At 38.3% G+C, this 14,345-nt stretch overlaps 1 protein-coding gene across 1 annotated transcript; it reads left to right on the top strand.

Annotated features, from left to right (window-relative positions):
• Nucleotides 1-3,053: 3,053 nt before the first annotated feature.
• LOC141601212 (uncharacterized) lies at nt 3,054-8,490 on the top strand. The gene is made up of 8 exons (XM_074421477.1): nt 3,054-3,713; nt 3,811-5,391; nt 5,479-6,737; nt 6,826-7,123; nt 7,308-7,412; nt 7,506-7,559; nt 7,671-8,158; nt 8,250-8,490. Exons 1-8 carry the CDS (start codon nt 3,054-3,056, stop codon nt 8,488-8,490), a joined length of 4,686 nt encoding a protein of 1,561 aa, XP_074277578.1.
• The last annotated feature ends 5,855 nt before the right edge of the window (nt 8,491-14,345 follow it).

The raw sequence follows: 14,345 nt of genomic DNA, 5'->3' as shown, positions 1-14,345 counted from the left end.
AAAAGCGGAGAAGGAAATTGAGAAGGCTAAGTCCACGGAAGTTGAGCCCCTTGTAACTCAGTTCTTATTTACGACTGCTGAGATTAATGAAGCGGAGCGCAGAGCTGAACAGTCCATGGCAGAAGATCAAAGAACTGGAGTGGTACGTGTACCATCCCCTTATAACCTGTCCAGTGAGTTGTTGGGAACGGTTGACGAGGTGACGGAAGTTACAAATGCTATGCTGGAAAAGGATGTCGACCAGATTGGCGAGCATAACGCTGTTATGGACCAAGAATAGACAAGTACCATATATTCTAGTGCGCAATTAAACGAGGCTTATCAAGGGGCCCCAACATCTGTAATTACGATGGGGCCTGTTGTGGGGGACTTTGAAAACGCGGAGAATGAAATTGTGGAGGGTAAGTCCACGTAATTTGAGCCCCCAATAACTCAGTTCTTATTTAGACTGCTGAGCTAAGTGAAGTAGAGCGCGAAGCTGAACAGTCCGTAGCAGAAGCTCAAGGAACCGGAGAGGTACTTGTACCAGCCCCTTGCAACGTGTCCGGTGAGTTGTCGGGAAAGGTTGAGAGGTGCCAGAAGTTACGAATGTGGTGCAAGAAATGAATGTCGACCATATTAGGGAGCATAACGTTGTTATGGACCTATAATGGACAAGTACCATCTATTCTAGTGCGCAATTAAACGACGCTTATCAAGGGGCCCCAACATCTGTTTGTGCTCTCGATCAGTCAGGGGGGCGGAATGTTGACCAAGTTATGTACGTAACTTTTCAAGAGGTGGTGGAGAATGTGGTGGTTGATGCGGCACTGAAGGATCATGGAGGTAATCCATTAAAGTTTAGAGTTTTTAAGTGACACTTTACTTGTTACTGATGAAGTTACACTTTTCTCCACTAAAATTACTATTTTTGTTGTTAAAGTTACACTTTTTTGGACAGTTGAATTTACACTCTTCTGCACTAAAATTACACTTGTTTGTGTTAAAGTTACACTTTTCTTTGTTAAAAGTTTCATTTTCTTTTCTTAATGTTATACTCTTTGGATTTAGAATTACACTTTTTCTCCCTGATTGAAAATTCAATTCTTCATGAAAATACAATTTATGGTCTGCTGACATTTTCCTTTATTGTTACAGATGCGGCCGTCAAGTCTCTGGAATTTAAAAGCAGAATCTATTCTGCTACAGAATTACATGAGGCTTTTCATGGGGTTGCAGACAAAAATAAAGGGCCTTTGGATCATGGCGAGGTAACTTCTGCGGTATTACTAGAGTCAGACCATGTGGAGATTCCTATATCGGAACCGTATGTCCCTCACAGTGATCTTAGCCACCATCCATTCATACTTCACTCAAGTGAACCCTTATTGTGCATGGATCACGTCTTTGAGGACCTCGGGTGTTCGATTGACTGTGGGGCACTTGCTCTGATCAGAGCTTTGCTACGAGAAGTCTGGCATTCAGTCAGCAGCTTTTCGCGCCAGTGTTTAGTTTCAGGAAATATGTTATTGACTACGTGTTTAATCAATCAGATGCGTTTAACCAATGGTAAGTCAATTATTTTATGCAAAGAGTCCTTATAATTCCTTATTAATTAAATTTGGTTTGCTAATTAAATAATTGTTTTGTAGGGAAAAATTGGTATCATTTAGCGAGTTTTATTTCATAAGCCGGGAAGACATTGTAACATTGAATCCTGGGCAGCAAATCATGACTAGTGTGATTGATGATTGGTGCTTATTTCTCAACCACATCATGAAACCTTCACCCGTGGCCATTTCCCGTTGTTTCTTTGGCCTTAGTCACACTGTAACTGATCCTTTTTTTATTTATAATTACTCTTATTCCTGTTAAAGTTACATTTATCTTGAGCTGCTGAAGTTACACTATTTGTGACTAAAATTACACTTTTACCTGTCAAAGTTATACTTTTCTGATTAAAATTATTCTTTCGCTTGTTAAAGTTACACTTTTTAACCACTGCTGAAGTTACCCTATTTGTGGCTAAAATGATACTTTTCCCTGTTAAAGTTATAATTTTCATTTGTTAAAGTTACACTTAGCATATACCTTCATTATAGTAGTAACCAATTAACATTAACTTTATGATAAGTCCCCCTGAAAACACTATTATTCTTTCAATAAAAGGACCCCGCGAGGGATATTTGGAAGGCCCAAAAGCTTGGAAAAGTGTTGAACAAAGATGAAGACATTTTTGGTGGCTGGGATAATTGGGCTGAATCCTGTTTTATGCCATTTCAGCTTGACACGGACATGGTATGTACCAAAACACATAATCTTCTTTAAGGTGATACACAGTGCTGTTCTGTAGCATTTTGGCGGACTACAATGTTTGATTTAACGCAATACACACACCCAAAAACCCTCAAAACCCTCAATCCCCTCATCAACAAAACACAAATTCATCACCCAAATTCACCAAAATCAAACCCAAACTTCCTAAAATCACAATCAAACTACTCCTTCATCAACAAAACACCATTCAAAGATCGTTTAGATTAGAAAAAAAAACTCTAGAGAATGAACCCAAGAGAAACCCTAGCAAACACTACGCAGGAGATCTCTAGATTCAATTTTCTACATTGATTCATCATCATGGCACGTAATTCTTCAAGGAAGACTAAAAGTAAATGATCTAGTAGAGTTACCATGGTGAAATCAGGGCAGAAGAACAAAGGAGCACGTCCATTACCAAAGAAAACAGGGCCATCAGAAGAAGAGGTCATACGTACTAAACCCATGCAGGAAGTAACGGGGGTACCAGGACTGTCTTTTGATGAGGTTGCTGATGACAATTTGGTTGAAAGCTCACTTTGGATCACAAAACGAGGTAAGAAAACTGTAGTTCAAGATGAAGAGGATGATAAACTAGAAAATATTATACAATTCACGAAGGAAGATATTAAGGATGAGATTGAGTATTGGAATAATGCAGTCTATTGCTTTGTTCTTGGAGCAAACCCTCCATGGGAGGTGTAAATGGATTTATCATGCGTATTTAGCAGAAACATAATGTTGACAAGATATCCTTTATGCCAAATGGAATATTTCTTGTTCGTTTCAAAGAAAGTAAAGACAGGGATGCTGTACTCCAAGCAGGGCATTTCATGTTTGACAATAAGCCGCTTATTGTCAGGGCATGGACTGAGGAGACTGAATTGACAAAGGAGGATGTTAAAAATATCCCTACATGGGTGAGAATTAAAGCTTTGCCTCTCAAATTCTGGGGCAAATGCTTGCCTACTATAGCTGGGCTGTTAGGCAAGTATCAGCGAGCAGACCAAGCCATAGTGGAGAAGACCAGATTGGGGTTTGCACGAGTGTTGATTGAGGTTGCAGTTGGACAGAAATTCCCATCAAAGGTGAAATTCTTAGATGAGAATGGGAAGGTTGTGGCTTTGGATGTTGAATATGAGTGGAAACCTACATTATGTTCTAAATGCAAAGGGATAGGGCATGAGCATACTAATTGCAGGTCTGGTACACAGACAGGAATCAAAAAACAAGTTCCAGTTCAAAGAGTTTGGAAACCTGTTGTGGCAAAACCAGTAGTTCAGATGACAAATACTCAGGTTTCAGTTTCTACTGAGGAGAGGACACCTAGTTCTTCTCCTGTGAAACATGTGACTAGTACTGAAAGCTCCCATGATAGATCATACAGAGAAGTTGCATCAGGCAGTGGGACTCCAAAGGTAGGCATAGGTCAAAAGGGTAACCCAACATCTCCTAATTTAAATGAATAATATTGGTTTCTGGAATGTTAGAGGGTTAAATAGTGTAAATAAACAGAATAATGTTAAGTGGTTTATTCATAATAAGGATATAGGTCTTTTTGGACTTATTGAAACTAAGGTAAATGGCGCAAATGTGAGTACTATTTCTAGCAGTATGTTGGATAGGTGGTGTGTTACGACCAATTCTAGCTGTCATAAAGGAGGTAGAGTATGGATTTTATGGAGGCCTAGTCTCTTTGATGTTCATATACTGCAGTATGATGCACAGTTCATACACACCAGAGTCATTGCAAGAATTTCCCAGCAGCAGTTTTATTTAATAATGGTGTATGCTTTTAATGAGGGGATTGATATAAGGGATCTTTGGAGTCATTTAGAAAGAATAACTGGGCATTGTCAAGGGCCCTGGGCAATTGCAGGGGATTTCAACACTGTGATTACTCCTGAAGAGAGACTTGGTGGAAATACAAAACAATCTGATATCGATGAGTTTATTAACTGTTTGGCAACATGTGGTATGACTGACATTCCTGCCACTGGAGCCTTCTATACCTGGACAAATAAGCAAGACCCTGCCTCAAGGATTTATAGTAGGTTGGATAGGTTCCTTATCAATCAGGAATGGCAAGCAAGTTTTCCTGATAAGATGGCTCATTTCCATCCTGCTGGTTTATTTGATTATAGTCTATACACTGTGAATAATGCTAAGCTAGTAATGACTAGAAGAGCCAGTTTCAAATATTTTAACATGTGGAGGAAGGCTCCTGATTTTCTAACCAGAGTGAAAGAAGAATGGGATAAGTTTTACCCTGGTCACAAGATGTTTAAGGTGGTCAAGAAGCTTAAGGCCTTAAAACCTAGGCTCAAAGATCTGAATAAAGAATGTTTTGCTGATATTGAAAATTCCACAAAAATTGCTGAAAATGAGTTGACTAATATCCAACTGCAAATTGATTCTGACCCTCAGAATGCTAGTCTCAACAAGAAGGAATTGGACATCATTGATAAATTAAAGCAACTACAACCAGCAAGGATCAGCTTCCTCAAACAAAAGGCTAAGGCTCAATGGCTTGAGGATGGGGACAGTAACACTGCCTACTTTCATGGAGTAATCAGGAAGAGGAGTAATATGAACAAAGATATACAAATTGAGGATCAGAGGGGAGTCCTATGTTCAGACAACAAGAGTATCCAGGATGCATTCCTGGACTATTATGAATCCCTCCTGGGTAGTAGGAAATCCACTAAAAAGGTGAGAACTGATGTTCTCAGTCATGGGAAGTGTTGTAATGATGAGCATATTCAGATACTTAATAAGCTTATCACCAATGAGGAGATTAAAGCAATTTTTTTCAATACTCCAAATGATAAAGCTCCAGGTCCTGATGGCTATACTAGTGCCTTTTTTAAAGATAGTTGGGACATTATTGGTGAAGACACTTGTGCTGCTATTCAGGACTTCTTTACCTCAGGTAGGCTGCTGTCTCAAATGAATGCAACAAACATCACTCTTATCTGTAAATGTGAGAGACCTACTTCAGTCAAACACTTTAGGCCTATAGCTTGTTGCAATATGATATACAAGGCTATTTCAAAGATCCTGTCCAACAGATTGTCCTTGGTCCTTCCTGATATTGTAAGTGAGAACCAATGAGCTTTCATTAAGGGGAGATCTATTATTGAAAATGTCCTGATTTGTCAAGATATTGTGCAACTGTATAAGAGGAAGGATGTGTCCCCTAGATGCGTATTTAAAATTGACTTACAAAAAGCCTATGACACAGTGGAGTGGGAGTTTCTTGAGCAGCTTCTATATGGTCTTGGTTTCCCTGAAGGTTTCACACAGAGAGTTATGACCTGTGTGACCTCAACAAGTTTCTCCTTATGCCTGAATGGGAGCCAGTTTGGGTATTTTAAAGGGAAGAGAGCGCTTAGGCAAGGGGACTCCATCTCCTCCCTTTTGTTCACCCTTTGTATGGACTATCTCACTAGGATGATTGCCTATGCCACTGATAATAGGCCTTTCCAGTACCACCCTTTATGTAAGGGAGTAAAGCTTAATCATCTTATGTTTGCAGATGACTTATTAATGTTCTGTAAAGGCAATGCACAGTCTATTATGCTGTTGATAAGGGCCTTCTCCTCATTTTCCAGAGCATCAAGTCTCACTATGAACAATACTAAGTCTGAAGTGTACTATAATGGTGTTGCATCAGAGCTGAAGAATGACATTCAACAAGCAATAGGTTTTGTGGAAGGTTCCCTACCTTTCAGGTACCTGGGTGTCCCTATACAGGCTGGCAGGTTGACCAAATTAGAATGCAATGCCCTGGTGGAGGGAATGGTGAATAGGATCAAAAGTATTGGAGCCAAAAAGTTGTCTTATGCAGGCAGGGTAGTCCTTATAAACTCTATGCTTAATACATTATACTCCTACTGGGCAGGAATGTTCATTATTCCCAAAGGGGTAATCATAAGAATTGAAGGCATTTATAGGAACTATTTATGGGATGGTAGCTCTGATTACCATAAAGTTCCTTTAGTTGCTTGGAAGAAGGTCACTTTACCTAAAGATGAAGGTGGCTTAGGCATAAGGAAAGCAGAATTATACAACATTGCAGCTGTGGCTAAACTGGTTGATTGGGTTTATAACAAAGCTGATAAGCTCTGGATCAAATGGATAAGTCAGGTATATCTTAAAGAGCAGGACTGGCACACCTACACTCCTGCAGCTGGTGTTGCTCGGTCCTGGAAAAGTATTTGCAAAGTAAAGGAAATGATGAAGACTGGATATCAGAATGACCACTGGGCAGCTAACCTGAAGGGGTATTCTATCAGAGAGGGATATGAGTGGCTTAGAAATAAACAGCCTAAGAAAGATTGGGTTCATCTGGTCTGGAATGATTGGAACTTACCAAAGCATGCTTTGATTTCGTGGCTTGTGATGAACCAGGGTCTTAACATCAAGGCCAAATTATTTCAGTTTGGCTGCTGACCTGACAACAGATGTTGCATCTGTGATCTAGGAACCTGAAATTTTGGAGCATTTGTTTTTTGATTGTTTATACAGGAGACAGGTGCTGAGTTTAATTGAGCAATGGTGTGGTTTCAAAATTGCAGTGGATGTTTATACTAGCAATGGTAGGAGTGCAGGGGCAAGACTGAAGTTGCATACTCATTATCTTCTCTGGTCTGCCTGCTTCTATCATATATGGAATCAGAGGAACAACTCGAGAGTGAACATGATCCTTACTAGGCCTGAAACTCTGGTTATGCAGATCAGGGAGGATGCCATGAGAAGGATCAGGTCAAAAATTGGACGAACTGTAGTGAATAATGAGAGGACTTGGCTTCAGAAATGGGGCATTGTAGTCTAGATTTTGGTGGTAGGTTGTTCAAAATGCTGGCTGTTAGGGAGATTTCAGTTTGATTATGCTGTATTCTCCTCTCATGTATTTGTACTTGTTTGATATCAATATATATATACTCACATTTCATCAAAAAAATAAAGATCTTCCTCCTTGTGTTATCTGGTGATGGTGATCATTACAGTTCTGCTGCATAAACATCTTAACCAAGCAGATTGACTACCTTGACAACCGAAAATACGATGATCAGATAGAAACGCTACCTTACGGAGGAATTGCACGTATTTCAGTAAGTTTTCGATGTCCCGTCAGTATTTAGGACTTCATTCTTATTTGTTTGAAGGTCCATCTACTTAACACACAGACATATATTCATGTTCAGGCAAACTTAATGGGGAAGTATTTGTTGTCGAAAGGTTTGTCTAAAGGCTCAAAGGTTAGCGGGTTTAAGATCGTCAACATTGAGTTCGGTTGACAAGGCATCGGGTATTCGAGAAATGACTATGGTGTTTACATGATGCTACATATGATGTTTTACCGCGGGAAGCCTTTTCAATATGACCTCGGGAAAGAGGAGGCTATCAACCATTACCGTGCTAAGATTGTTGCGACCCTCGTCCTCTGTGACATTAACAGTCAAAGGCCAGACATATTGCGTCGGATTGAAGTGTTCAAAGAGGTTGCTGTCCATCCATTGACGAGGAAGTTGAATGTTGGTAAGAGAAAAAAAGATGGTGAGATAGGGCCGAGTCCCACAAAACACGCCCGCGCTCCTGATTCTGAAGAGCCCGCCATGAAAGCGACGCGTGTTACCAAGCGGACTTCATCTGGTAAAGTTCTCTCCTCTGTTAAGAGTCAGCCTCGTGGAAAGGGGAACGGTTTGGGATGCTCCCTTGACTGTGGTAGGGGTGGTTACAGTACTCATGTTGTGTCAAAGCTGCTCCGGAACAACAAAACGTTAATCAAGGATATTAAAATGTTGAGAAAGCACGTATCTGATTATTGCTTGATAAATGACCATAATTTTGATGATCGGTCAGTTGTTCTGAATTAATAATATTCTAAATTACGCTGTCCACATTTGGTTTTATTTTAATTAACGAGTGCTTTAATATTATGAGTGCAGTGAACAACTGGTTTGGTTCAGTCGGTACGCTACGCTGCGGAGAGCTGACATTATGTCCCTGGCCCCTGAAAATGTAATGTCGTTTAATGTCATCGAGTGTTGGTCGATATTGCTGAACCATTTAGAAAAGAAGGAATATGGTGATCTTGCAAGGATGTCATTCTTCGGTATACGTCACATGGTAAGCTTTACCAACTTTGGGAGACCTTCATTGTGGACAGTGGGAAAACCGTCAACTTGAAAACGGATTTACTCTTTGTCCCATTCTGCATCAACGACCATTTTGCATGCGTATGTATCAACTACAAATCACGTGTAACACCCCGTATTTTATTAAGTTGGATAAAATTCTTTTAATTGCTATTTTGAATTTAATTACATCATTTAACGATTTATATATATATATGCTTAGCTAATTAATTAATTTCATCATAATTCGATACGTTAATTTTAATAATCATTAATAAGTTTATTTAAAGTTAGTTCGAGTTTATTGAAGTTAGTTCGAGTTTATTTATTTAATAATTCCCGTTTCTTTACGAGTCCTTATGAAAGTTGTTTTAAGTAAACCCGAGATGGATTTTGGGAACAAAACCGTCCAATTAGCTATTTTGAGCTTATTTCACTAAATTAGCAATTTTTTTATTAATATCCGTTAGTTTCGTAAAAATCGCTAATAATTCCGTTTCAAGCCGATTTCTTATTATTTACGTTAACTAGCTGAGTTTATTTTATTTTCACTCATTAAATTTATTTATTATTGATTCCGTTTTATTACTGAAACTTTTACTTAAATCGGTTAAATTTAACTCGAAACGGTTTTAATAACTATCGAAGTTTCTTAACGATGAAGAAACGTACGATAATAAATAGCAGGCAGGCAAGCTGCTCCCTCATTTCTCACGCAGCATTCTTTCTTCTCCCTTCATTTTTCTTCTTTTCGTTCTGTTTTGATTTTTTTTTATGTTAAATTGATCCTGCCACTCCGTTTGTCATCCGTTATCAATGATTTTCGTTCCATATTGCTCCTCTCGTCGTTCTCGTCATTCCGATGTAAGTAACATTCATTTTCGTTACGTATTTTTACAAACCCAATTTATATTTTCAGCTTTATTTATTATAAGACGGTTGTAGGTGCTGAGATAGACGGTCTGGTAGAAGATTTGTTAGTCATAAATGATTAGTTCAATCGGAAAAAGGTAACAATGATAGGTTACTCAATATTACTTGTAAAATATGTTTATTTCGAATGCTGGTTAGTCTGTTTTATAATTAAGACGGTGTATAATTATATATAGGGATCATTATGGATGTTAATTAGTCAGTTGTATAGTTGGGACGGTGTATACTGATATGTGGAGATGATTGAGACGGTGTATACTGACCTCTAGGGATCATTTGGGATGCTAGCTAGTAAGTGGTATATTTAAGACGGTGTATGCTGACATGTATGGATTGTTTTGGGTGATAATTGGTGTGTTTTATAGTTGAGACGGTGTATACTGACATGTAGGGATTGTTTTGGACTGATTTGGACTCTGTGTTGGGGCGATTTTTGTAGTCTTTAGGGTCTGTTTTTGAGTTGCTTTATACTTGTGGATTTCCGCTCTAAAACCGTTTTAAATGCTGACTTAGTTGGCTCAGCTAGGACTGTTTTTAGGCGCGAGAATGGAGTCTTAAGGGGACGATTGGTACTCTGTTTTGGGCAGGGACGAGAGCTGTCATCGTGGGTTTTCACTTTGCATTTGAGGACTGGAGTTGGGGTCGAACTTAGGCATCTTTTGGGTTCTGTTTTGGACTGATTTTTGGGTCAGGTTATGAAGTAGGGTGAAGGGTGGCTATGGGTAGTCGGGTGGTGGTCGTGTCGGACTCTTTGTGGCTTGCTTTTAGGCGAGTCGATGGCTGGCATGGCTGGCCGTGGCCTAGGCAGTGACCTAGCTAAGTCACGAGTTTGAGGCCATGTGTAGTTGGTGGTTAGGCCGAGTTTGAGGTTGTCATAATAATTTTAGAGCCGTGTCTATAATTTGTTTTGACGCTAGTTTGGTTTATTTAAAATATAATTAAATTAATTTCCGTCTCATATTTTATATAAAGATAATTCGTTAATATCGTCCTTTCACATAATTATTTTTAGGTGGCTCATATGTGGTTGAAGATGAAGAGTAATTTTGGGTTTTAGAAGCTTTCTCAAGTTTATTGCTTGTCTCTTTGCTAGCTTAAGGTAACTATTCCGAGTTACTCGACGAATTAATGTCACATTAGTAGTTAATGTTGTGCCTGTTGTTTGTTAAGTGTTTAGGTGATTGATAATGTGTTACTTTCGTTTTTCACATGATAGAAATTAGAAATAGCATGAGAATTATATTGTGATAAATTTTATGATTTGGGCCAAAGTAGGCAAAGACTCGAAAGTGGGCAGATTGACCGAACGAGTTTGGTCAAACTAGGTTTAAATCAGTCAGCCTCGATTTAACCGATGACCCGTCACGGGACTCGGGTCGAGGGTTTGTCTTTGAGGTAAGATTGGTTGTTATTGGAGGTTTAATGTTATGCCTTGATATTTGTAATTATCATTTCACATGTTGGTTGTTGGATGCTTTGGATGCCTTATGCTTGAGTCTTGTTTGCCTTTAGCCATTGTAGTTTATTCTCATGGACTATGATATTGATGGTTAGCTATAATTTGGTTATTGATGACATTGAGGATATGGTTGGATTGTCTGCTGAATAGACATTTATATAGCCTTTCACATGATAGAATATTAGCATTTATGTTGGTAAGTTGGACTCTTTGCCCCTTTTATGGTTAATTGGGTATCCTACTTGTCTTGTGTGGTGTGGGCTAAAGTATTCAAGCTGGGACTAGCTGGGACTAGGTCCTAGGTGAGTATTTCGGCCTTCATCACAGATAGGCCATTATAGTCTTTGACGAGTATATGTTCACTGCTTGATAGCCTCTGTGTTCCTGACTTGGTGGGATTATATCCAAGTTAGGGCATGACCTCGTTACTTATTTTGATAGTAAGTGGTCAGCTTAAGTACTAGCCAACCCTTTGGTGGACTCCTTAGGGTACTCACTTTGTTTTAGAAAAGTTGTGGGTCTTGGGTGCGGTGGTGTGTATCCGCATGTCTAGGTCTGCGCAGATTTTAGGCTAGGGTTGTGTTGTGTCTTGGCCATGTTTTGATAGAACCTCTGAGCCAAGATACCGGTTCGATTACCTTCCCTACCTCGTGTTATAGACTCGAGTTGCAGAGTGACTATTGACGGGACTAAGAACTTATGCCTGTCTTTGATATATTGTCCTTTCTTGTATGGTGATTCTATGAATCATAGAAGGTGAGATGCAAGCCGGCTATGGTTGATAGAGTTTGGATTCCTGGATGTTATGTGATTCACATGATAGGTAGTATGAGTCGGTCTAGTAATCACATGCTAGGACTATGTGTTGTTATATTGTTGTTCACATGATAAGCACGATTGTCTAGCATCTATATGCTAAGGCTATGTGTTATTCATATTCATATTCTTATGTTTACATGTTATATTAATTATGACATTTCGTGGCTGGGAGAACTCGGAGTTACTCCCCACTGACTGTGGCTTTCGTATTTGTATAAAATGTGAATGGCAGGTAGGTGATGCATATATGGGGTACATGGACGAGCTAGTGAGCAAAGTAACCTTGGAACCTAGATTGACTTTATTATATTGTGACCCTTAAATATTGTTATGTCACATACTTTTTAGGGACATATGTCTCCCTTTCTCATATTTGGTTTGTATAACTTTGTTTCGCGACTTTAGCGATGTTTCATTCATGAGATTTATTTTGGACCTTGCATGTTTGACACCTTCCCATTTGGATATCTTTATAACAGGTTCAGGTTTTAAAAATTACAGGTTTTTACTATAATGAACCTATTACAAACATATCCATGCAGTTTTATTCTAGAATTACGTGTTTTTTTTCCGCAATAAATGAGGGTGTCACAGTTGGTATCAGAGCATATTTTCTCCCGACGCACGTTTGTGCACCCCTATATAAATAACTTGACCTTAAAATAATAAACTTGAGAGATGGGTAAGATGGGTAGACTTAGGACCTTATGTTGTAGTCTCTTTGTGTTTGCTCTTTGTTAGGTACTAACCTGTTTGTTGATTGTCATTTAATAATTGTTGCGTTCTTGGATCAATGACCGTGAGCTTATCTATAGCTAATGGAGTTATTACCATTATTATAAAAAAAAAAATTGAACTAAAGGTTTTAAAAATATTTTAATGTTTTTCACTGGTTTTAACGTCAATTAGTGTTAAAGCTTGTTATTGGAGACGTCTGATAATTAGTTTTATCATTTGTTGGTGTAAAAATGTATTTTTATGTCTTTGAATTGGAATATTGATGTTCTTGAGTGATCGCCAAGAGTATCACCGTTCCATTGAAAGGACACTTATATTTTAAGAAGATCAAGATTTAGTGCCTATTGCTGAGGATTGAAGATTTGTTCAACCTTTGAAGAATGCTTCTACTTCCTTGAAGATGTTTCTCGTTCTTTTTGTATCTCGCCTTATTCTTAATCTCTTGGTGCTTATCCTCCTTCTAAACTCCCTTCTGTTTTACTTTAAAAGCTACGCTTGTACTCCTAACTTGTCTTTTGTTCTTTGCTTATCCTCCCTTAACGCCATTTGATAGTACTCTTTCTTGTGAGGAATGTTGACCTGGGTTGGAAAATTCGACTTTTGAGGAGATTGTTTGTGTCTGACCCTTAACCTTGGCTTTGAGAAGTCGTGATGTTAGAAAGACTTAGGTAAGGTGATGAGACATACTTAGTGATTCTTATACCTAGTTCCTTGACAAAGTGAGTATCATCGATTGGTGGATTCTTTGTGTTAGGAATGAGTTGCCTATGTGATTAAAGTTATAGAACTTGGCTTTGTTGTTTATGTTTGGGATTTGAAAGCTTAGTAGGTTGAGCGTCGTCACCTTAGGAGTAAACATGAGATAAGTTTAGAATATGAATTTGGAAGAAAACCCATTTTTAGATGTCAACAATCCCGTATAGATTGGGGATGTGATTTGATATTAGTTGTTTCTTGAGAACTTTGTTGAGAAGTCTTTGTCAATTCATTCTTTGGTTTTTAAAACATTGAGGTTATGTCGAGTGCTTGAGATAAAGAGATGCTTCTATACTTGAGTGGTAGATTTGATTTAGGGAAATCCTAATATGTGATAAGATAGGTGGAAGAAGTATCTAACCGATTTATCACCCCTTAAGCGAGCGTTTATTTTACCTTGACCCTTGTTTGGGATTTGGTCGTTTTGTCATGAAGGTACAATACCCTAATAGGTGTGACCGTGTTAGAGAGAACCTTAAGTTTTAGGAAGCGTATGGTTTAAGCCTTAAAATCTTCTTTCATACCTTTAATCGTTTTCCTCCCTTTCGTTCATACCTTGGTTGGATTTGATTCTTAAGTATAGAAGTTTACTCGTTTTTTTCCTTGTCTTGAATACCTCCCTAATTCAAATATCTCTTACTGGTTGTTAACTAGTTATCTTTATGATTCGACTCTTTTAGTCTCACACCCTGACCTGTTGCTTAAGTTTCCTTGTTGTCTAAATTCCCTTTCTCCTTGATCATAAGCGTTACCGTTCATACCTCCTTTCCTCGCTTCATCTTGCTCCTCCTTTAAGTTGAAACTCGTATCTTGTGAAACTCTATCTTTGACATCCTTGTAATTTTGACTTCAATTTCTACCCTATGAAATTCATTATAGCTCTCTTGTTGCTTAAGTTTGAGCTATCTTAACATACTTTGTTTCTATGCTATCTAAGTTACTTTCCTTTTTGTACAACTTCTAAACTTTCAAGCTACCAGTTTCGATTCATTCTTAAAAGTTTATGTCACTTCTGCAAACCTAACCTATTTTTAAAGATCTGAAAATGAAAATTTGATTTAGTTCCCTATTCCTTCCTTGAATATAAACTCATTTATCGTAATTTTTAATTACTAGACCCGAGATTTCGTTAAGTTTTGTCCAATTTCTGTTAACTTTGATCTATTTATGACTTCTTTGTCAAAGTTTAATGTTACACTTTC

The sequence above is a fragment of the Silene latifolia genome, chromosome 9 (assembly GCF_048544455.1).
Source record: "Silene latifolia isolate original U9 population chromosome 9, ASM4854445v1, whole genome shotgun sequence".
NCBI classification, from domain to species: Eukaryota; Viridiplantae; Streptophyta; class Magnoliopsida; order Caryophyllales; family Caryophyllaceae; genus Silene; species Silene latifolia.
The sequence above is the reverse complement of the archived record's forward strand: the minus strand, read 5'-3'. Positions and strand labels throughout refer to the sequence as shown.

Excerpts from the sequence above, each read along its gene's own strand:
- LOC141601212 (XM_074421477.1), top strand. The coding sequence starts at position 3,054 with ATGCCAAATGGAATATTTCTTGTTCGTTTCAAAGAAAGTAAAGACAGG. Across the intron at positions 5,392-5,478 it reads CCTTGGTCCTTCCTGATATT|AGGAAGGATGTGTCCCCTAG; the intron begins GTAAGTGAGAAC and ends CAACTGTATAAG. Across the intron at positions 6,738-6,825 it reads ATCAAGGCCAAATTATTTCA|GAGACAGGTGCTGAGTTTAA; the intron begins GTTTGGCTGCTG and ends TTGTTTATACAG.